This window comes from Tenrec ecaudatus, chromosome 3, assembly GCF_050624435.1.
Source record: "Tenrec ecaudatus isolate mTenEca1 chromosome 3, mTenEca1.hap1, whole genome shotgun sequence".
NCBI lineage: Eukaryota > Metazoa > Chordata > Mammalia > Afrosoricida > Tenrecidae > Tenrec > Tenrec ecaudatus.
In genome coordinates this window covers 158161130-158186195 of record NC_134532.1, presented here as the reverse complement: position 1 = coordinate 158186195, position 25066 = coordinate 158161130, and the positions used below count along the sequence as shown (strand labels likewise).

At 38.2% G+C, this 25066-nt stretch overlaps 1 protein-coding gene across 9 annotated transcripts in view; it reads right to left on the bottom strand.

Annotated features, from left to right (window-relative positions):
• Nucleotides 1-25066, bottom strand: part of EPHA5 (EPH receptor A5) — a 378384-nt gene that overhangs the window by 113527 nt on the left and 239791 nt on the right. For all 9 annotated transcript variants that reach the window (XM_075544946.1, XM_075544949.1, XM_075544947.1 and 6 more), the window contains one exon: nucleotides 18030-18154. In XM_075544946.1, coding sequence (XP_075401061.1) covers nucleotides 18030-18154 — 125 coding nt within the window. The remainder of the gene's footprint in view (nucleotides 1-18029; nucleotides 18155-25066) is intronic.

Sequence of the window (25066 nt, the reverse complement as noted above, 5' to 3'; positions counted from 1 at the left end):
ATATATATGTTCCATTGACCACTAATGCCTGAACATCAGATGAATCATGCAATGGCATGAAACATCATTGCAAAGAAACTAAAATGTCATTAAAAAGACACAAAAATAAGGAAAGGCTATGTAAATACACATCTTGCAGAGTCTGTAAGAAGACACTCAGAAACTTCCTCTTGACTATGTAATAGGTTAGGTTAAAGGTAGAAATGAAGTGTAAGAGATGCATCAGGGATGCACCAAGTGGTTTGAGAAGTTAAAATGGAGAAGGGAAAGGCCTAAAGTAGAGATCAAGAGAAAAACTAAAAAACAAACACACCTCAGTATTTCTCAACCTGAAAGAAGAGAAGTACAAATTCTAATACTTGAGAGATAATAATGAAATATTCTATGGTCAAAATATAGAATGACATAGGAAACATTTAAAAATGGAAAGAATATACAGTCACTGTAAAACTTCAAGAAGTAATGATAAATGATCAAGAATCAATGGTTTTGATGGAAGAAGTTCAAGTTGTAATAAAAATATTAGCAAAACACAAGACTCCAGAAATTATGAGATACCAATTAAAATGTTTCAGGAAAACTGATGTATCTCTGGAATCATTCGGCAGTCTATTGTGAGAAATCTAGGAAACGACTGACTGTCCTGGAAGAAAATTATATATGAGCTCATTGCATAGAAAAGTGACCCTACAGAATTCAGAAATTAAGGACATATCATTTATATCCCTTCACTGTGTTACACCAACTTCATCATTCACCAACATTTACTCATGCTTTACTATGTGTTTCATAGTATGGCAAAGAAAGATAATTTCTGAAGTGCTCCTTTTAAAAGTTATACATAGCTCCAATAAACTATGATAGTCACTAACTCTTCTGTGAACGGTCTGCTTTGTAACTGAATGTGTAAAAGTTTTCTTAATAATGTTTTATTTTTGAGGCTGACTATGATAGCAAATAGCACCAGAAAAATGTTTAATTGTATATTATTGAACATTCAAGGCATTTGACTATGTAGATCCTAACAAACTATGGATAACAGCTTCAAGAGTGGGAATTCCAGCACACCTCTATTCTTATACCATGCGCATTCACCTTGTATACTGAACAACTATTCTGAAGCTGAAATACATGTAGAAGCACAGAATATAAAAAATTGAGGTGTACTAGTTCATTAACAATTCATTAGCAGCCTGCAATATGCAGATGGTCTACTTTGCTAAATGTTGGAAAAGCTTGAAACACTTAGAGATGAAGATCAAAGACTACAGCCTTTTGTATGGATGTCACTCTAATGCAAAGAAAGTAAAAATCCTAACAACTTGACCAATAAGCAATATTATGATAAATTTTGAAACTATTAAAGTTGTCAAGGATTTAATTTTCCTTGGATTCACAATGAATACCCATGGAAATGAGCGAGGGAATTTAAAACAAAACAGAAAACGATTGCATTGGAAGAATCAGCTGCAGGCAACAATTTTGACAGTGTTAAAGACCAAAAATGTGCACCCGATCCAAGTTTTGGTATTAAAAAATAACAAAACTAATATGGTGCTGTTGGGTAAATGTTGGGCTAATAATTTTCAGGTTGGTGGTTCAAACTTCTCAGCTACTCCATGGGATAAAGGTGTGTGTCACTTCCAATGGAGATTTACAGACTTGGAAAACATGTACACATTCCTATCAGTCAGAATTTACTCTGTGTCTACATGTTTGGGTTTAATAGGGATGTAAAAGCTTCACAATGAAAAGGAAGTTAGGAGAATGGACGGTTTTGAATGACTGCATGGGGGAAGAATCTGGAATATGAAGAATGAACACACTATCTTATAAGAAGTATACCCAGAACCCTTAGGAGCAGGGATGGCAAGACTTCATCTCACATACTTTGCACATGTTATCAGGTGGTACTTGTCCTAGGAAAGCACAACATGCTTGGTCAAATAGAAGGTCAGTGAGAAAGAGGAAGTTGTGTATAGTAGTGAGATAAACTTCTCTTTGTTTATCCTGTATCCTACCACTCTGCCATATTCCTCTGTTGCTTCCAGTAATCCTCTCATGGAGCTTTTTGGATTTTCCATATATAAAATCATATCATCTGCAAATAATGATGATTTCACTTCTTCCTTTGATGTCTTTTCTTGGCCTTATAGTGTTAGCTAGGACCTGCAGCACGATGTTAAATAGGAGTGGGGACAAGGGACATCTTTGTCTAGTTCCCTTTTTCAGAAGAATGGATCTCATCTTTTCTCCATTGAATACCATATTTGCTGTTGGTTTTTCATATACACCTTGTATTGTATTGAGGATTTTTTCTTCCATTCCTGTCTTCTTGAGTGTCTTAAACAGAAATTTATATTGGATGCTGTCAAATGTTTTTTTTCCCCACATCTATCAACATTATCATGTAATTCTTATAGTTTTTCATTCCATTGCGGGGAATAATAATGGTCTTTTGTATGTTGCACCATCCCTGCATCCCTGATATGAATCCCACATGGTCATGATGAATTATTTGTTTAATACACTTTTGTGTTCTGTGGGCCAGTATTTTGTTAAGAATTTTTGCATTGATGTTCATTAGGGAAATTGGTCTGTAGTTCTCGATTCTTGTGGGAGCCTTGCCCGGTTTAGGTAATAGAGTTATACAAGCTTCATAGAAAGAATTTGGGAGTTTGCCATCTTTACAGAAGAGGGGAAAGATATGTATGAGGAAATCTACAAAACACTATTAAAAGAAACCAAGGGTGACCTGAACAAATAGAAAGACAATCCATGTTCGTGGATTGGAAGACTCAATATAGTAAAGATATCGGTTCTACCTATGGCACTATTTAAGTTCAATGCTATCCTGTCCAAATACCATCATCTTTCTTCAAAGAATTGGAAAAACAGATTACCAACTTAATATGAAGAGGTAAGAAATTCAGAATTAGCAGAAAACTCCTCAAGAAGAAGGACAAAGTTGGAGGGCTTGCTTTAGCCAACTTTAGCACATACTACACAGCCACAATGGTCAAAATAGTGTGACATTGGTATAATGATAGATATTAAGACCAATGTTAAAGCACTGAAAACCCAGAAATAAAATCATCAGCATACAGACAATTGGTCTTCAATACAGGCACCAAAAATATCAATTGGGAAGTGGATGCCCTCTTCAATACATGGTGCTGGTAAAAATGGATACATCTCTGCTGAAAAATGAAGCAAGACCCTTCCCTCACTCCAAGCACAAGAATAAACCCAAGGTGGATCACAGACCTAGAGATAAAACCCCAAAGTATTAGGACTACCAATGAGGGAATTGGGAAAAATCCGAGAACTTTGACTCAGAATTTATAGGCTATCGGAAATAGGGAAAGACACAAACACAGAAGAGGCACAAATTGCCAAATGTGATATACTAAAGATATAACACTGTGTACATAAAAATAATTCACCAAGAAGTAATAAGAGAGATAACAGAATGGGAAAACATCTTTAGTAATGACACATCAGACAAAGGTTTTATTATTAAAATCTACAATACTTGGCTAACTTACAAGAAAAAAACAAAACAATTTTCCACTGAGGAGGTGGGCAAAGGACCTGAACAGAAGTTGCTCATAGGCAGAAATCCAAATGGCCAATAAATATATGAAAAAATGCTCCAGATCTCTAGTCATAAGAGAAAAGCAAATTAAAACAATTATGAGATACTACCTAATACCCTCAAAGATAGCCAGTTCAAAAATATCAGAAAGTAACAAATGTTGGAGGGGCTTTGGAGAGAGAGGAACACTTGTCCACTGCTGGTGGATCTGTAGGCATGTACAATCATAATGCTAATCAATTTGGCAATATCTAGAACAGGTGGAAATATCTAGAACATGTGACCCAGCAATCCCCCTACTGGGCATATACCCAGAAGAGACAAGAAACAAACCACAGCCAGACATCTGTGCTCCAAAGTTCATTGCAGCCCAGTTCACAGTATTTTGTTTTTTTTTACATTTTATTAGGGGTTCATACAACTCTTATCACAATCCACACATATACATACATCAATTGTATAAAGCACATCTGTACATGCTTTGCCCTAATCTCTCACAGTTTTTAGGAGTTGGAAACAACCCAAATTTTCACCAACAGATGAATGGATTCAAAAACTGTGGAACATACATACAATGGAGCACAACGTACCCCTAAAAAGCAGTGATGAACGCATGAAGCATATCACCGCATGGGAAGAACTGGAGGAAATTATGCTAAGCGAAGTAAGTCAAGCACAAAAGGACAGGTACAACATGAGTCTGCTGAGGTAAGCTCAAAAATTCCAAAAGGGATAGAGGTGAGAAGCTGCTGTTTACATACATTCCTGGGGTGACGTCCAGGTAATATGGCAGGAGACGGACTAAACCCAGGGATGCATATGGTAGCCAACTAAAAAGGAGGGGAAATACCCACATGGGTAACCAGGGGAAACAGGGCACTCAAACCACCCAAGGGGAGGGTGTTGATTGTGTCTCCACAGGGAAAGAGGGGCCAGACTTCAACCCAGTGCTCCAAGACAAAAACGCAAAACACAGCATGAAGCAGGGAACCGATAGAGAGGCCTGAGGGGCCGGCCCCATTACCAACTAAGTGGATAGTCCCTGTCCCTGGGAATAAAACATTTCAGAGGAAAGCAGAAATAATTTCAGAAGACAGCACTGAAGCTACAGCTCAAGGAGAGGGATGTGTCTGGTCAGGGCTCACAGGAGCAAACAAAGGGGGGCGGGAAGAAAAAGGAGTGAAGCACATCCTGGCCCACCAAGCCCTGAGGACAATATTTCTGCTCAGAGCAGCCAATGCTCAGAGAGGACCAGAGGGCCGGCCCCTCCACGAGACACAATATTCCTCACCAACCCATAGCACCATGGGGACAACACTGGAGACACACAGCAGGATTGTGCCTGCTATGACCTCACCACTCCGACTAGAGATCCTGGGGCATGAAACAGAGCAGCAAGGGAAGCAGAGCAATGAAGTTCCCAGGGAACACCAAAACTAGACTGTGGGGCCAGAGCGTGGCACCCCATCAGACACGACTGGAAAACACTGGTAAGGGACAACAAATAGACCTTGAACTATTTATAGGATTATTTCTTTTTCTTTTTGTCATTGGCTTTGTTGTTGTTGTAGCTATTGTTTTATTTTCTTTTGTTACTTTGTTTTGCTCAGTCTTGTGTTTGTGCATATTGTTATCTCTACATGTCTATCTGGATGGGATAGACGGGATAAACAAGCATGAACAGAGAACAATGGGACAACAGTTCCGGAGGACATGGGTGGGGGTAGGCGGGGAAAGGAAGTGGTTGTTAACAAACCCAGGGACAAGGGAAGAATAAGTGACTGAAAATCGATGGCAAAGAGGGTGTCAGAGGTCTGGTAGGGCTCGATCAAGTGTAATATAACTGGGAGGAATTACTGAAACCCAAATGAAGGCTGAACATGGTAATGGGACAAGAGGAAAGTAAAAGAAAATAAAGGAAAGGACTAGGAGGCAAAGGGAATTTATAAAGATCTAAATACAGACATGTACATATGTAAATATATTTATATATGATGATGGGAAAATAGACCTATGTACATATACTTATAGGCTTAGTATTAAGGGAGCAGATGGATATTGGGCCTTTACTCAAGTACTCCCTCAACTCAAGAATACTTTGTTCTAATAATCTGGCTCCCTGAGATTCTCACTTTCATGACAAAATCACTGAAGACAAAGCAGGTGCATAAGCAAATGTGATGAAGAAAGCTGATGGTGACCGGGTATTTCAAGATAAAATGTCTTGGGTTTTAAAGGCTTGAAGATAAACAAGTGGCCATCTAACTGAGAAGCAACAAAGCTCACATGGAAGAAGTACACCATCCTTTGTGATCATGAGGTGTTGATGGGATCAGGTGTCAGGCATCAGAGACCCAGAGCATATAATAAAAATGTGAATGAGGGGCAGGGGAGTGTGGAGTGGGGCCCAAAGCCAAAGTATAAGTAATTGGATATCCTCTTATCGAAGGGTCGTGGGGAAAAGATGGGCCAGTAAGGGTGTAGTATAGCACTGATGAAATATACAGCTTTCTTCTGATTCTTTAATGCTTTTTCCAACCACTGCCATGATTCTAATACTACCTTACAAATCTGGCTCGAGCAGAACATGTACATTGGAACAGATCAGCGCTGAAAATAGAGGGAACACCGGACAGATAAACTCCTCAGGACCAATATTGAGAGTAGCCATACCAGGAGGGTAAGGGGAAGGTTGGGGGAGAAAGGGTGAAACAATCACAGTGACCTACCTATAACCCCCTCCCAGAGAGATGGACAACAGACATGGGGGTAAAGGGAGACATTGGACAGTGCAAGACATGAGAAAATAATAATAATATATAAATTATCAAGGGTTCATAAAGGAGTGAGGGAGGGAGAGGGAAATGAGGAGCTGATACCAAAGGCTCAAGTAGAAAAAAAAATGCTTTGAAAATGATGATGGCAACATGTGTACAAATGTGCTTGACACAATGGATGGAGGTATGGATTGTGATAAGAGTTGTATGAGCCCCCAATAAAATGATTTTTAAAAAGAGATAGAGGAAGATGGTCAATATGATGGACTAATACAACAGTCAGAGGACCCCATTCCCACACCATTTATACAGTTGACCTCAGAAGTGGGATTTGTTGCAATGGCTCCAGACTCACAAAGCATTATCTTTGTAAGAGGGATAAAAAAAAAAAGGCATGGAAAGTGACACTTATGGATGTTAACTTTGTCTTTTGATTATTGTTACCTAAAATGGCTAAAATGAAATAAAAGATGTTATGCTGAACCTTGATAAATTGAGAAAAATTTGAAGTTTTCCAAGATGTTGCCTTGCTTGGATCCACAATCAATGCTCATGGAAGCAGCAATCAAGAGATCAAAAGCACTAGGTAAATCTGCTCCACAAGAAGTTTTCAGAGTCCTGAAGAGCATGGATGTTACAGGGAGGACAAAGGTGCACCTAATTCAACCCATGGCTGCATCATATGTGAAAGTTGGACATTGAATAAGACAGCCTGCAGAGGAAGAGAATCACTTGTCATTGAAAGTACCACGTACTGCTAAAAAGATAAATTGATCGGTATTAGAAGCAGTAAGGTGAGAGTACTCCTTAGAGGCAAGGATGGCAAGACCAGCCCCTAGAGCAGCCCATCATGTTTGTTAAAGTGAAGGGCGGCAACAAAGAGGGAGTCTCTGGGCGAGATGGATTGACACTGTGGCTGCGTCAATGAGCTCAGGCAAAGGAGCAATTGGGGCGATGGCACAGGACCACACAGCATTTCTTTCTGTTGTGCACAGGGTCGCTTGGGGCCAGAGCTGACTGGATGGCACCTAAGGACAACAGCACTTTGAACCTGAGGGGGAAAAGGTCCATGTGGAATGACCTGATTAAACCAAATGATTGATATGGGCCTAGACCTAGAGTTCCACTTAGCCACAGGCCCAAGGCCATATGCAATGAATAAAAAGACACTAAAGAAGAGAAGATAACACTGGGGCAATTTAAAATCAATTAAGTATTTATCAGAATAAAGTATGCATATTGAAAATGTATCCTATCTCGTGTTATATAACCTACCAGTGTTGTGGAGATACATTGACCATTCAAGAAAACATCCTGTCATTTTGCACATAACTCCCATTAGAGCACACAGTTCTGTTAGTACCAGACTGGCTAGGAACAAGAGGAACTAGGATTTACTTGCAAGGCACACTGTCTTTTTGTTGTCAAGCCTGTAGTCCTGTGTGCAGAATGTTGGAAGCTTATTTGGAAAACCTGAGTGCCATCCAGGAAATCTGCATTTGAAACAACATATGTGAATAGCCAGAAATTTGGAGAGCAGGGGGTTTTTATTTGACGGGAAAAACCTGGAAACGTTAAAAAAAATAGACATGGTTTTTTCCAAATCTAGAACATTGTTTTCCTTGAAGAGGGAGACAAAAAAGATCATGCCCATCAAAAACCCTCCTTCAAGGATCGGAAATTAAAGAAAGAGTCTCACTGGTATTGGGCACAGAGATCATTAGGTGAGTAGAGTTGGGAGGTTTAGAAAAGAAGAGACAAGCTGACCTTGGACATGTTCCCTTGGTGCCTATTGACCTAGCCCACAGAGGCTTGGAATGAGAAATGGAGAGGAAGGTGTTTGCTGGCTTAAAATGCAGGGTGAACCTTGAGCCTGCATATGGTACTCAAAGACCCTAAACCCTAAGGGATAGGGATGAGAGAGGTAGAATGGGTTGACAGAGTTGAATTGCAGGGAGGTGTGCAGACTCTCAAGCTGGCCTAGCCTGACTGGCTTGAGATGAGATGATCAGACCCTGGCAAAATGAAGGGAAAGGTGTTTGGCAGCTTGTGCTGGTGTGACTGCTTCTATTTGATGGCTTTCCCTGAACTGGATTTTGTATTCTCAAACTGCCAACCAGACAGAATCATTTTTAGATAAAGGAACAGCCACATTCTTGTCTCCTCAAATTATTTTTTTAATAGAAATGGACAATTTAGGTATGGCTAGCTACAGTGGGGGACAGGATGGTAAAAGCTTGAAATGTCTGGCTTCACATTTTCATTAGTGTACTTACACTTTAAAAAAATTGGGATGAGGATGTTAATTAATTCTTACAGTAGGAAAGGGCCAATGGCTAGAGAAGCTTGTTGTTGCTTTTTTTTTTCCCTTGGGGGGGGGGGCTGTGGTGCAGTACCTTACTTAACATGACTCTTCTTGCCATATTCTTTGGAACGTCTACCAAGTCATATTCACTATGCAAACTTGAAGCATGTGTGGCAGAGTGAAGGAATTAGAAGCATTTTAAATAATATAAGCAAGGTGCATTGCACAATGTAAATAAAATGTGTGCAAACTTAATGGGAGGATTAGTTAGTGTTGCCAGGCCTTTACATTTAAAATCTGCCATTCCAGGGCCAGGAAGGAGGGAATTTCACTGTAACCAAAAAAGAAGAATTAGAATTGAAATATGGTCTTTGGATTCAAGGTCATGTTGCTGAACTTCCATAATTCAGATGTCACTTATGAAATTAGAGATGGTGGCATTTGGTGAAAAGCAGCAGCCGAGAAACAACTAGAGCAGAGGCAATAGCAACAGCAGAAGACTAAGCTAATGAGCTTGGAAATGCCAAGGCTCTGGTTTGAGAAGCTTGCTGACAGAGTGGGGTGTCTGTGGCCTTAAACGACAGAGCTAAACTAGCTTTATAACACTTGTCAGAGAAGAAGCAAGGCTGAGGGGTCTGAGGTTTGCAGTTTTGTCTGCCAATAGGAATCACTGAGAAGAAACTGTCTTGATCAAAGAATTGTATCCAGCCATTTCTGATCATGAATTGTAATCCATTACTTGCCTAATAAACTCTATAATTGCATTATGTTTGAGTTCTGCATGGCAATTATAGTGGATTAGAAAACACAGAAGAAAAGTAGCAATCCATGAGAGAAATTGTTGTCAGAATGGGCAAGAAAGGTGGTAGAAGCCTGTCTGAATCTGCCTCATAGGAAACAGCCTTGAGCTGATGTTGATGGGGTTGGCAGATGATACCCCAATGTCATTTTAAGACTGATATTGTAATATAGCTGTGTAATTGTGACTTTTACACAAAATCCCAATATGTGTAAAGCAAATGAGTCAATCCAGAAGGTTTTATTTAATTAGAATACTTCAATAACTAAAACTACTTCATTAACTAAGCAAGTGCAGAAATGTGGGTACACAGCTTTTGAAATGTGGGTACACTTTTCCTTCTTTAACCTCCCTGTGGTCTAATTATGTCAGTAATTTTGTTAAGGGACTTCTCTGCAGTGTGATCCCGAGTGTGGCTCGGGGGTTACCCACTTCTGACAGTTAACATCTACCTCGAGCCACACTCGGGGTTACCGCCAGGGAGGTTAAACTGGGCATGATCCTTATTTACCAAGGATATGGCAAAGATACAAATATATATCTACCACACACAAGTATATAAACATCAGCTAACAATCTTACAGAGCACTTGTGGCTTAGTGGGTTATGCATGGGATGACTAAGTGCAAGGTCAACAGTTTGAAACCACCAAGCAGTCTAAGGAAGAAAGATGAGATTGTCCCCTCCCCAGAAGATTTATAGTCTCTGAAACCCACAGGGGCAGTTCTACCCTGTACTATAAGTTCACTATGGTTTGGAATAGACTTGGCAGTGAGTTTTTGCAGTAGTAACACAATCTTAAAACATAGTAGGTTTCTAGAAAATTTTATGACTATTGGTTCTAAAGCATGATGGCAAATGCTTCCATAAGAAAGTAAAATAAAAATATTTAAAAAAACTTTGTTTAACTATTTTGGAAAGTCAAATTAACATATTTCTTGAAAAATTATGAGTTGTACTTTCAATTATTACAATTAAAATCTTAATAGAAAGTTAGGATGCTGTTTCTTGAGATAACATGATCATTTTTAAAAATTACACATTTCATCTGATTGATCTATTAAGAATGAGTATGTCTTGGTGGCAAATTATATATGGCCTTATCATTGTACAGTGTCTGAGTGTGGAAGTTACATAATCTGTTGTGGATTTGAGATTTAAGAGTGAAGCGGTGGAGTTTAGCCTGTCAATCAGGTCGCAGCTTGATGACCTCATTTGGAGGTGCTAAGGAGATAAATAGCTCAGGGGAGGCGGGACACACACTCACTCCCTGTGAGACATGCTTGCTGAAAAGACACGTGGGGAGCTGACCTGGAGCCCTAGAGCCAGAGGAGCCACGGAGAGGCCCCTGCCAATGCTCACAACAATGCTTACAACAACACTGGACCCACCAGGCTTTCCACCCACTGGCCTGTTATCCTCCTGCATTCAGTGTCATCGCATGGGTTTTGTCTGAAGAGGAATTTATAGATTGGTATTGGACATATGGGCTAATATTGGACTTGTGGACTTGATCTGGACTGGACTGGGATGTTTTCTCAGTATTTAATTGTTCTTGTATATAAAGCTCTTTTTTATACACATAACTGTTTATGAATTTGTTTCTCTAGTCTACTCAGACTAACACACTGAGTTACCTGAATACTCATTTTCTAACAGAAGTTCCAAATATATCTAAGGGATCGAGGCCAATAAACAACTTATTCAAATTATCTAAAGGTATTAAATTTGATGTTTTTCATTAATTTAAATCACTCTCATGTTTTAATCCCTTCATATCATTAACCCTATTTTCATGATCAACATATACAACCACTTGGCTGCCAAGGCTTTGGCCTGAATGGTGGCTTCTGCTGCCTTCATGTGCTAGCTTAGTGAATGAGTGACATTCCCCAGCTGCTTAGCAAACACCGTTCCCATACAGCAAGAGGGACGCCTAGGAAGAAGGAGCCAGCTGGCATATCCCTTGCCAAAGGGCAACTTCGCTTTGCCTGTGCCTTTAATTAAGAGATGGCAGTGGGCCCATCACCACGCTGGAGCAGAGCGGTCCAATGAACTCTATTAGAGCAGGGCAATCGCAGGCTGAAATGCTAGCTGGCAAGTCCATATGCCCTGGAAAGCTGTGCCACCAGTGTCTGGCCAAAAGCCAGCAAGCAAAATGGTAGTGTCAGTTTGAAGGTTTAAAATGACCTCAGGAAGCCTATCTGGACCTCCACCTCAATCCATGATCTAAAAACTCATTTTCATGATTTCATATTTTTCTTTTCTGAATAAAAATAAAGAAAACAAATGAAAAACAATAATCTGTATATTTGATGTGTCTGCTCAATAATTTTGCTTGAGAGTGGTCATTATAAAGCAACACCATCACTGCAACAAAGTAGTCAGTGACTTCTTCTAATTAAATATAACAGCTTTCCTGCTTTTATAGCAAATTAATAGACAACTTGCTATTTATTTATTGAAGATATGTATGGAAACACTTTCCTAAATAATTTTTATCCTTTTATGTATACAAGTAAAGGGAAGCATTAATGTGATAACACAGTATAAAGTAAGTTCAAGTGTACTTCAATCAATATAATTAATAACAAAGTCAGATTATAAAGAAAACAAACACACAAAGCATTTTCTAGAAGGCATATCAATAAACAAAGGATTCCTCCCTCTGGCTTTTTCAATAACTATTTATTCTAAAGTGAGTAAAGCTAATGGAGACAAAATAAATCCATAAATTCTTTTTCCTGTTGAATATTATGCACACAAACAATAAAAGTTTTATTTTTTAAATCCAACAATTTCTCTAAGGACAAAAAACCCAACCAAACAAACAGCTAACTGATTCAGAGGGGAGAAATGCACAAAATGAGTTCCTTTTCCACCTTTAGCACTTCCTGCTGTTGAATAGTATTTCACCTCTGTGTGCACACATACGGCTGCTGGTGTTTAGTTCTTTTAACCTGCCTTATCGGTTTCATTTTTAAAATAATCTTTATCACAGTAAAATGTTAAAATTAGAATGTTTCAAATAACTCACCATGCATTTTGTTACATATACAAGATATTTATGTTATTGTTTAGTTCTACTCTAGTGGACAACCTACTGGGCGCTAATCATAAAGTCAGCAAGTCAAGTCCAACAGCCGCTCTGCAGAAGGAAGAGGAACCCGTCGAACCCTGTAAAGATTCAAGTTTGGGGAAACCTAAAGGGGTGATTTTATTCTGTCCTATATAGTTGCAATGAGTTGGAACCAACTCAGTGAGTTTTATTTATTTATTTTTTTGGTTCTGTCTAATACCAAAAATATGTTTGCTGCTTTCTATTAGATGTGTAAAGATTTTCTTTTTGCAACACATGTCATCTGGAGGCCAAAAAATAAAAATGAGAAGCTGACCTATATACAGAAGACAATGGCCTCAGAATGAGAGGAGAATTTATGAACACCCTGTAATAGACAGATGGCACAACCCCATTTGCTGAGAGCCGCGAGGAATTGCCGCTGCTGACTAATAACACAGCCTTCGTTGTTTCCCAAAGTGGTCAATTCCAATCCTGGGGAGCGCAACAATGATTCTGATGAGCTGAAGAAGCAGATATCTACACTTTCTCCTGGACTATAGGGTACAACAGTATTTGCCATAATGGGGGTTGATTTTTTTTCTGAAAAGGGGACAATGGGCCAAATAAGTTTAATAATAGTCTGATATGTATGTGGAAGAAGGACAGTGAATAAGGCATGTGGATAAAATGATAAATTTGAATTATGGTGTTGATGAAGAATTTTGGGGATTCCATGGATACCAGAAGAATAGATATCTGTCGTAGAAGCCATTCAGCAGGAAGCTTACTCATCATCTCCCACAGTGTGGACATCTTATGTGAGACTAGTCCTCTGGAAAGGACAGCATGCTTGGTATATTAGAGGGTCATTGACCACACAATGGCTGCCGTAATGGACCCAAACACAGAAACAAGTATGAAGGTAGCACAGGTCTAAGAAGATAGGATAGGTTTTATCCTACTGTGCATCAGGTCACTATAAATAGAAACTACGATGAAGATGCCTAACTACAGTCTTATGGATTTTAAAGATACTTTAATAAGGAATGCAGTCCTTATTTGAAATTATTAATGGAGATAATGTGTTTGTCCATTTTAAACCCCTGAAAAGTACAAGATAACATTGGACTCTATGAAACATCACATCCCAAAGGACCAGGAATCAGCCAGGGATAAGAATTCCACTATATACTACTTGACTAATGCTGCTTATATTGGCCAGTGAACACTACAGGCTACACTGTAGCAGAGCCTTTTTGTCTCGGAGTTATTCTCTTAAAGCACTTGCTGTTGTTAAATGGTTTCCAGTCTGTGCTAACACACAACGCCCCTACGTACCGCAGAATGCAACACTGCCCTCTACTCTACCATCTTCACAAGCGTTATGTTTGGGGCCATTGCTGGGGCACTGGATCAGTCCATCTCACGGTTAGCATTCCTCTTTTTCCTGGACATTCTACTTTACCAAGCATCATATCCTTTTCCAGGGATTCATCTCTTCCAATAAATATCTAAACTGTGAGAGACAAAGTCTTGGCATCCTCATTTCTAAGGAGTATTCCGATTGTACATCTTCCAAGATAGATTAGTTTGCTCTTCTAAGTAGTCCACCTTACTTTCAACCTTACTTTACTAATGTAATAATTCAAATGCATCAATTCTTTTGCTGCCTTCCTTATTCATTGTCCAACTTTCATAGACAAATAATAATAATTGTATTTCTTTATTTTACCTACACTTTGCAAGAATGATTTACAAGCATGTCTTATATTTTTGATAAATAGCATATTGGATCTATTTTCATGAATACATTTTAATAGTTAGCATTTATGCTCTACAATGATCAGATGTTGTTGTTGTTGTTGTTACATACCACTGAGTCAGCTACCACACATAACAATCCTTTGCATGATGAAATGAAACATTGTTAAATCCTGTGCCACTTTGACAATTATTGCCATAAATCAGCCAATTGTTACAGTTACTGTGCCAATCCATCCCATTGAGAGGCTTCCTCTCTTTCTATGCACAGCTAGCCCCTGGTCTAGTTTTGACTAATGGCAGGGAGCTTTTTCTGTAATCTTTATCTACAGATGTAGCCAATTTTATTCCTGTGTATTCCATATGAAAATGCCCATGTCTGTTTATGCTGTTATAAAAAGGTATCCTCCAAAAAGAAGTCATTGGTCTTGTGAAGTTCTATCATGCTGTTTCCAATATGACTTCTCTCACAAAGGCCATATTCTAATAACCAATGTCTATCATTGTATCTTGATCGAATGCTTGAACAATTTCTGAAAAATAATTATTCAATTTCTTCAAAAGCATATATATAGATAAATATGGCATACAGATATTATCCTATAACATACAGCACTGCACTTCAAAATAGACCTTTAAATGTTATTTTTAATGATCAATGTGATGCCATTCATCTTGAATTTGTAATTACTTGCATAGGATACGATAGTATTATCCAACTCAAAATGGCTGATTTCACTTCATTTCAGCTCATTAAGGCTTATAATATTGCTGTTAATGTGCTCCAACTTTTATAACTTCAACTTTGTCTAGATTCATACTTGATACAATCCATGTTCTGATGATTAGTTTTCTGCTTGAAGCTGCTCGTTCTCATTTTGAGTGGTGTCTCTTCAGCAAACAGGTCCTGCAAACATTTCTCCAAACACATTATCAAGGCTGACTGTAACGTAAGGAGACAGTTCGTCCTCAGTCATATTTTGTGTGTGTTCCAGTCTGAGGTGCTCACCTCTTGGCACTGTATCTCACATTGTTCGGCTGCTGTTCATAGGGTTTCTGTCACGAATCTCTAAACTTTGAACAGCCTATTCTTTCTTCCTAGTCTTGCAAAGCCTGGCAGTTCCAGGGAAAGCTATTTATCAAGGATGACCTTTGGTATTTGAAATACTAGCGGTGCGCTTTCCAGTATGACAGCAATGTGCAAGCCACCATAGTTAGACAGACTGACTAATGAGTGGACAATTAACTCTAGGATTTTATAACTGTTATCTTTAGGTACATAAAACTGGTTCTAGGTCATAGTAGCACTACGTAATGCAGAAGGAAACAATGCCCAGCTATATGCCATCCCCACAATTATTATGTTTGAGTTCACTGCCACCACCACTCTATCAACCCAACTCATTAACCTCCCTGGCAGCAATCCAGAGTTGTCTCGGGTAAATGTTAACAGTCAGAGGCAGAGCCACACTCAAGATCATACTACAGAGAAGTCCCTTAAAGGTCTTCCTCATTTTTTTTTTTTGGCCTATAAGTTACAAACACGGTATCCTTCACAGAGACTGGTATCTTCTACTGGTCTATTCTGTAAGAAGTCCAAAGTATGTGAGATGAGGATTAGCAATCATGACTTTTAAAGACATGGGAACTGTCTCTCCACCAGGGCAGATATTTGTTCTTCTGGCATCCACATGACTTTCCATGTTCTTTGTCAACGCCATCATTCAGATGCACCAAGGTCTTCCTTACTTATTGACAGGCTTCCCCATGCATATGAGATGAATGAGACTACCATGACTTGGGTAGGATGCATCTCAATCCTCATAAATACATCTTTGTTCTCCTTAACATTTTACAGAGGTTTTTCATGGGAGAGTTGTGCAATGCAATGCATCATTTGATTTACTGAGCATTGCTTCCAGGAGCATTGAATGTGCATTTAAGTAAAATGAAATCCTTGACAACTTTAATCGTTTCTCTGTTCATCATGATGCTGTCTATTGTTCTAGTTATAAGGATTTTTATTTCTTTACATTGAGCTGTAATCCATAATGAAGGATCAATACCTTCATGTAATACTGTCAACAAGTAATTCCTAGAAGATGGCTAGTACAGAATAAAAATGGACTTTTTATTTATGTATGTATAAAATCAATGTGAAAACATTTTAGTAGCATTCAAAAGCAAAAAGAATGAGCAGAGGGAACACACTCAGGGCATGACTTCGTTTGAAGTTGTAATAAAAGCAGCATTCGAAAGTCATATAATTTTAGGATATGCTGACATTTCAACATGGTTACTTTGTACGCACTTTGTGTACACGTATAGAATCTTGAATTGTTAAGTACTTTCACCACATTATATCAGTGTTTTAAAATGACATTTTGTATTATTATAAGGCAATTTTTCTTTCTCCCAATGTTCTATTTTGGGAAATTCTTTAGGTATTGGCAAGCGAATGATTCCATTAATGTCGCCCTTCACTTCCATGTGAGAGTGGGAGGAGCGCCATCACCGCTCGTTTGGGAGATGATGGTGCATGGCTTAGCCCTTCCTTTCTCTTTCAGGAGCTACTGGCACGAAGTTTGTCTGCAACCCTTTCTGTTATAATGCCATAGGCTCAATGCTTCTTGGTCAGATTTCTCACCCTTCTCCTAGAGATACATCGGGATGCCCGCTTATCTTTACATATTCTATTAGACAAGGACAATCTAAGCAATGTGTATCTTTAGTTTCTAATAGTACAAAATCACAATAGAATGAGAGTGGGAGGGTAAGGAATTTGACTATGGCTCTATATATCTGAGCCACATGCTCCATCTAACTACACCATTTTACCAATTTCTCTCTGTATCTTTCCATTCTCATTAGCTACTGGATTATGAATTCAGAAAAAAAGAAGATAGGTGGTTTGCATTTATACTCCAGTAACTGTTTTTAGAAAAATATGGATGAGTAGACCTAAGACACAACTCAAAAGAGATGAAGAAATAGAGATAAATGGGAAATGTGGGCCTATATTTCTGATCTTCCTCAATTCTAAAATAATGTTAAACTACAGTGTTATATTTATGTCATAGTTTTATAAAGCACATGCTTCATATGTACATTTCAGTTGCCTATAATGACTTAAAAGTCTAGGGATTATAGGATTCCTGATGATATAGCAGGAGAATCATTGGTTGCTAATCAGAAGGGCAGCAGTTCCAAACTACCAGTGCTCCAAAGGAGCAAGATGAGAAATTCTTTCTCCTGTAAAAAGATATGGTCCTGGAAGCATAAAGGGGCAGTTTTACTCTGACCTGTAGCATCACTATTGAGGTGAAATATACTCAGTACCAGTAGGTTATAATTTATGATTTTAATATAGGTGTCATTATGCACAGTTGTGTCAAACAATAGCTAGGTTTTTTTTTCTGTGGCCAACTGCAGCAAATGTAGAAGGGTAATAGATACAGTGCTTGGAACATTTTAAAAATTTCCTATGATTTCTTCTATCAATGTTCTGAAACCATAATAAGCCAGTGTTAGATGATATGGCAGTATGCTGGAAGAATAATGTATTTTACAAAGAAGAATATGAATAGTGTATCCCCTGTACATTTCAATTACATAATCATAACTACATAAGAACCAATTGTCATTGATTACATGTTCAATTTCAAAAAAACTCTTCTACAAATTGAATAATTTAACAATATATAAGGAACAATTTTTATTTGTCTCACCTTCTCAAAATATTTTATTTCATACTCCAAGATGATTCCATTAGGGCGATCTGGCTCCTGCCAGGATAGAGATATGCTGTTTTTTGCAATTTTCCCCTTTTTCACATTGGTGACTGGAGAGGGTGCTGCAAAAGAGTGTAAACAAGGAATAAAATGATTAACAGAGGCTTATATTATCAGATACACCAAATTCTTTAAGGGAAAATTCTATTATGAATATATATATATATATATACTGGCATTTTTAGAATATAGTATAATGAAAATATCAAACAGTAAATATTTTTAAAAGCTCATAGTAATTACCTTTCTTTTGAATGCAATTTTTTAAAGAATGCAAACAGTTTTAATGCAAATTATAACATTTTACAAATATTAATCGGTGAAATAATTTTGGAATTTCTCTCATAAAAAAATAAGCATTGTAATAACGTGCAGACATAATATTCACCATCTGATACCCAGCAGTTTTGAAAAATCAAAATATTTTATAGAAAAGGAAATTAGTTATTCAATTTACATTTTCCTCAAATTTTAAATTTGAAGTTACTATCACTTTTGGTGCCTAAATATATAGTAATTGATCCTTTTTCAGAATAAAATTGTATACTAACTTAGATATGTCTGGGATTCTATTTTCAAAAGTCAATTCTCAAAACATCTTGATATTTGAGAAAATTACTGAGTGTGGTGTAGATTCTATGTCTATGTTTGACACCATAAAGAGAAGCTCACTAAGATTTTTCTCTTACATATGACCTTTATTTTAGCAATTTTTAGTACTATGAAAGACAATATTAACCATTATATTTCATTTTCATACCACTATCTTTTAATTCCATTTTTCCAGAAGCCTTTTGAAGGTTCCAAATAAATGGTTTTTCCTCAAATATGAAATGCAATCATAGATAGAACTGTACAGACAGAGGTATATGATTATTTGTATACATATATCTAGTAAAATTTTTTAAATGAAAAATAATATCAAGTATATTCCTAATGTTTTTCAAGTAAAGTAAAATATTGTATATGTCATATGCAACTATTTTGTATACTCCCCAGCAAATGTAACCAAATTAGAGAAAATAAGGACAAGAGAAACAAGAAAAATGCTTAGAATTGTATATGATACTCAATAGAAATATGGAGGTAGGATGAGAGGAATATACAGCCATTTAAAAAGAGAAGCTAAATCATGTTACTCCTCTCCAGTGTCTCTCTGCCTTACTCAAGAGGGAACATCCAAGTCCTAAATATATGTAAGCACATTCAGGTATTCTAAATACTCTTTGGCCTTCTCGCCTATTGCTCTGCATCAGTTGGTTAAAGCTGATGAAACTGAGTACAGTAAGAGTTCTCAGGAAAATATGAATGATGAACAAATTAGTTGGCTCCTATTATGCATATTAACCTAATAGCATTAAGGCAGGAGGAAGGCTTATTAACAACTTGCAATATACATATGCATGACTTTGCACGATGGAAGAGGACATGAAGAACCACTACAGTCTTCAGTACGGATCACACCTCAACATAAAAAACAAAATGCAACAGAAACAAATATCCTAAGTATTAATAATAGTATTAATAAGCAGCAGCATGATAAATGGAGAAATTGAAGTTCTCAAAGATTGAAGCTATTAAGGTCTTATTGTACTTGGACTAGGGCATACAGCTAGAGCATAAATTTGGGGAGCACAAACAGGGGTGTGCCTAGCACTCTTGCTTTTTCTTCTGCCCTCTGCCAATCCCAACCGTATCCTTTTCATGTCTCCCCTCTTCCTCTGCCCAACCTCTACTGAGGAGAATAGAGGGGCAGCACCGCCACACAAACTCCAGAACCAGCATCCCACACTGCAGAAAAACGCTTTGAAGATAATGCAGCACTGTTGGTCCTGCTTTGTAAGAGGTCCTCGCTCCTCCATGGTGCAGCCTTAGGACGGATGCCGGGTGACGGCAGGGTGTGAAAATGACTTGAGAGAAAAATGATCTAGAGCGCTTAATCCTCAACTAGGGACACTTTTGGAAGGCGTTTTTGGCTGCCATATGAGGTGGGCCAGAAACACTACCGTGCACAGGGAGGAGGGCATGGCACTGAATCACCCAGCACCAAATGTCCAAAGTGAGCCGAAGAGTAGTCTTGTTCTTGAGTGAGACCCTTCCCTGCTGGGGATCTGCAGGGACCCTGACTCATGTACATTTGGGTCCACCTGTTTGTCTCCCGCTCAGTGGCCAGGAAATCCTCCCTGATAGAGAACCCCTACTGTTGTTGTTTTCCAGGTTGCTCTCCAGCCTCCTCTTCCTCACCTCACTGAGGGCAAGCCAGTTCTCCAGGACTTGAATGGGTGAGAGGAATGTTGCCAGACTAAGACCCACCTCTTTAGCTCTTATTCAATGTATTGTAGACTCCTGACAGAGGTTGGGCTAAGAACTAAGGTCAGAGATAGTAGTAGCATGTTGCACTAGTTTCAACATGAACATTTTAAAAGGAACTCTGGTTACATTTATTAGAAAATAGCACTAAAAAACCAGACCTGGGCGTGTTGCCTCCTACTAAAATCTAATTGCTAGTCCCTCTCAGCTCTCAGAAAGAGCAGGAGAATATATGTAAATGGATACATGTATATGTGTGTGTAAGTGTCTTTACCTTAGTTATATATGTAAGCATCATCTATATTTTGTGCCTAAACTAAACATGAGTTTTTAATGATATCTCCAATTCTAATCAACTATCACATGTACCATTTTAGCTTCCTCACTTTACTTATCTGTTACCTCCCATTCCAACAGTGAAAAACACAACTCCTACCATCTGGTATACATTTACGTCACTGATAAATTCCAGTATACATGCATCGTGGCTTCATACTTGAAATAAGGTAGAAATCTCTACCATTTCCACAGCTTGAGAATCTGTATACATAACATGCTATTAACTATGTAGAGACTGGGGTCCTCCAAAACCTAAAAACTTCAATAATTTATAATGTACAATTTAAAAAGATGGGAAGATGTACCATGGCACAGATGGATTTAAAATAAGACAGACTGCCTTCATTAAAATTCTTAGGCAGCTCGTTTCTTTTAGTTGCATAACCCTAAGTCACTTGACCTTTCTGAATGTGCTCTTTTATCTTTACAGTGGGAAACATGGAATCAAACTCAACATATTTTTCTATGGTTAAAATATGGTTCTATAAGTACAGTGCCAAATAAAGATCGAGTACAAAATTAATAATATTGAAATTAAAATAGTTCTAAAATTTTAAACAAACATTTAAAATATTTTCATACCAAAATCTTTGATATCATATCCTGTTATGATAATTAAATTTCCCTGATCCTTGCAGAACTCTTTGATAAGCACACACGTCAATATATTCCCATTGGAACCGAGTTTACTCCAACCAGATTCTTATCTCCATACAACTAGGCAATTTTATTTTGTTCCTTATCATCTCTTGAATCCTTAAAAATTATGGATGATGTCAAATGCTTAAAAACTTTGGTAAATAAAGAGATAAATCAACATGAAGCTGCTTTCTGTTACTACTGGTTTATTAGTATATTCAAGTTCTCAATTGTATCCTAAATAGCACTTCTAATAGTGACTTAGAAGGGAATGTGAAGAAAATTTTGAGAATGGTGGGCATGTTCACTATCTTGTATGTGGCAAGATTTCAGAAGCATAGACATAACAAATGTTAAATTCCATAGCTTAAGGATAGTTTATTGTATATAAAATATACAAAAATAATGAGAGAGAATACATTCCCTCACCTGGAAAGCCAGGCCTCTGTTTCTTGTCTGAGTTTTCAAAGAGGCAAAAAGACCTGTTTTGACTTTCTGCCAGTTTTGGCTCCTGGCTCTGAATCCTGTATTTGGCTTGCCTCGGCCTAACCCTTGAATTCTGGATTCAACAGCCCCCACCAACACATGAGATATTGCCTCATATTTTTATAAATTTCTGTGGAATTTTGGAGCAAATCACAGAATCCAAGGGTTTGAGGGACTATAACTTTAGAAGGAAAGGGGGATGCATGGAGCAGAGTAGCAGCTTGGAAGAGTTGGACGTTTGGGACATTTCCAGTCTCCTTGAGACTAGTCAGGTATTAATTCTTAGAGTCACCACAGGTGTCATTTGTTTCAGTTCCAACCCATAGCAACCGTATGCAAAGCAAAATTAACCACTGCCCATCGCTGCACCATTCTCATGGGCTTGGCTGTGTTAGAGCCCATTGTGGCAGAGAGCCAGCTCCTCCATGGTTTTCTTTTATTTTCATGCTCTGGTACATTTGCTCATCTAATCCTCATGTATTATTTCACTGCATTTTGTAAATCACATCTTATTGTATCAACAATACCATTATACCCCTAATACAGCATAAATAAATACAAAATTTACAATGAGAAATTTGAAGTATTTTGGTCAAGGTCATGCAACAGTTAAGTAGATCAAATATTTAGATAAAGCAGAGACACCCTTTCTCCAGAAGCTTCCCTCAAGCTCTTAGTTTTTCTCTCTCTCTTTTTTTGTTTTTTTAAATTTTATTAGGTGCTCATACAACTCTTTTCACAATCCATACATATACATACATCAATTGTATAAAGCACATCTGTACATTCTTTGCCCTCCGCATTTTCAAAGCATTTGCACTCCACTTAAGACCTTTGCATCATGTCCTCTTTTTCCCCCTTCCTCCCAGCTCCCTCCTCCCTCATGAGCCCTTGATAATTTATAGATTGGTATTTTGTCATATATTGCCCTATCTGGAGTCTCCCTTGCCCCCCTTCTCTGCTGTCCATCTCCCAAGGGAGGAGGTCACATGTGGATTCTTGTAATTGGTTCCCCCTTTCCAACCCACTCACCCTCTACTCTCCAAGTATCGCCCCTCACACCCCTGGTCCTGAAGGTATCATCCACCCTGGATTCCCTGTGCCTCTAGCTCCCATATGCACCAGTGTACAACCTCTGCCCTAGCCAGTCCTGCAAGGTAGAATTTGGATCATGGTATTTGGGGGGAGGAAGCATCCAGGATCCGGGAGAAAGCTGTGTTCTTCATCAGTACTACATCGCACCCTGACTGACCCATCTCCTCTCCTAAACCCCTCTGGAGGGGATCTCCAGTGGGCAACCAAGGGGCTTTGGTGGGTCTTCCCCCTTCATTCACTATGGTATATATATATATATATATATATATATATATATATATATATATATATATATATATATATATATTGCATGGTGCCTTATACCTGATCCCTTTGGCACCTCGTGATCGCACAGGCTGGTATGCTTCTTCCATGTGGGCTTTGTTGCTTCTGAGCTAGATGGCCGCTTGTTCACCTTCAAGCCTTTAAGACCTCGATGGTTTTCTTCTGGATCACTGACCCTCCGCTTTACCAAGCTCACTGTCACTCTCCAGGGACAAGCTTCTCCTGATAACAGGCCACAAGTACATGAGGCAAAGTCTCATCATCCTCCATTCTAAGATGTATTATGACTGCACTTTTTAACAAACAGATTTCTTTCCTCTTTTCCCAGCCAATGGCCTGCTCATTGTAAACACATGAACTCTTCACTTGGCTTCCTCATTCAATATTAAACATTCACCTCCATATGAGTTTTTTTTTAATATAATGACTGGGCTGGGCCCATCTGAGTCCTCAAGGTGATGTCTTTCCTTTGTAGCACAGCAGAGTGCACAATGCAATTAAGTCAACCTTTGATTCTTTGACAGCTTCTTCTATGAGCATTGACTTGATCCAAGAAAAATGAAATCTGTAATAATTCAACATATTTGGCTATTGGTCTAATTTTGAGGATTCTGATTTTCTTTACACTGAATTCCAATCCATTCTGCAATTCTTAATATTCATCAACAAAGGCATCAGCTCTTCCTCCCAGTCAGCAATTAAGTTGTGCTATTGGTTTATCATGGATTGTTAATATGGTTTCCTCCAATCCAGTGATAATGGTAAAGGGTTATTCTTCTTAAAGTACAGCCTCTCAGGTTATTTGATCAGCATACAGATTGAAGAAAGATGGTGAAAGGATCCGACCCTGATACACACCTTTTCTGATTTTAAACCATGCAGTATTGCAGTGTTCTGTTTGTGTGACTCCCACTTGGTCTATGTACAAGTTCTGCCTGGACACAAGGACATGTTCTGGAATTCCCATACTTCTCAATATTATCCAGTTTGTTACCATCCCCACAGTTGAATACCTTTGCGTAGTCAATAACACAAGTTAACATTTTCCGGGTATTCTCTGCTATCAGCCATATCAACATCTGACATCAATGGTATTCCTCATGCCACATCATCTTCAGAATGCAGCTTGAATTTCTTGCCACTACCAATCACTGCAATGGTTGAATTATCTCGAGAAAAAAATTTTCTTATGTACAATTTTCATGATATTGCTTAAGAATTATCAAGTTATTGTGTCATCTTTCTTTGAAATATGTCAAATTATGAAGCTCTGCCAGTCTACTGTCTAGAGAATCTCTAACAAAGTTCTTGGCCTAGATAAGTCAGTGTTTCCGGGGTTCCCTCAGCTTGTTGAAATATCCAATTGAAGGAGGAAAGAAAAAAAGAAAAAGAATGTAAACATTAGCCCACATAAAAGAAGCACGCGATTGATCATGAGGTGTCCAAAGGAATAGGTACCAAGAGTTCATAAACAAGAAATCAAATTGATACAAAGAAGTATGGACAAAGTGGAGACCCAAAATCCACCTGTAAGATAATTGAACAGTCCTTCACAGAAGGCTCAAGGAAGGGATGAGATATCCAGGCTAGAATATACCACTGATGAAACACATAACTATCCTCTAGTTCTTTAATATTTCTTCCTCTTACTATTATGGTCTTAGTTTTACGTCATTAATCTTGTGAAGTCTGTCAATGTTCCTTTGCATAATTTGTATAATTAAGATAGTTCAATGCATGAAATCCAGGATAGATAAACCATTCAGAAACAGTAATGGGAGTAATGATTCCCAGAGAGTATGGGAAGAGAGGGGCTGAGG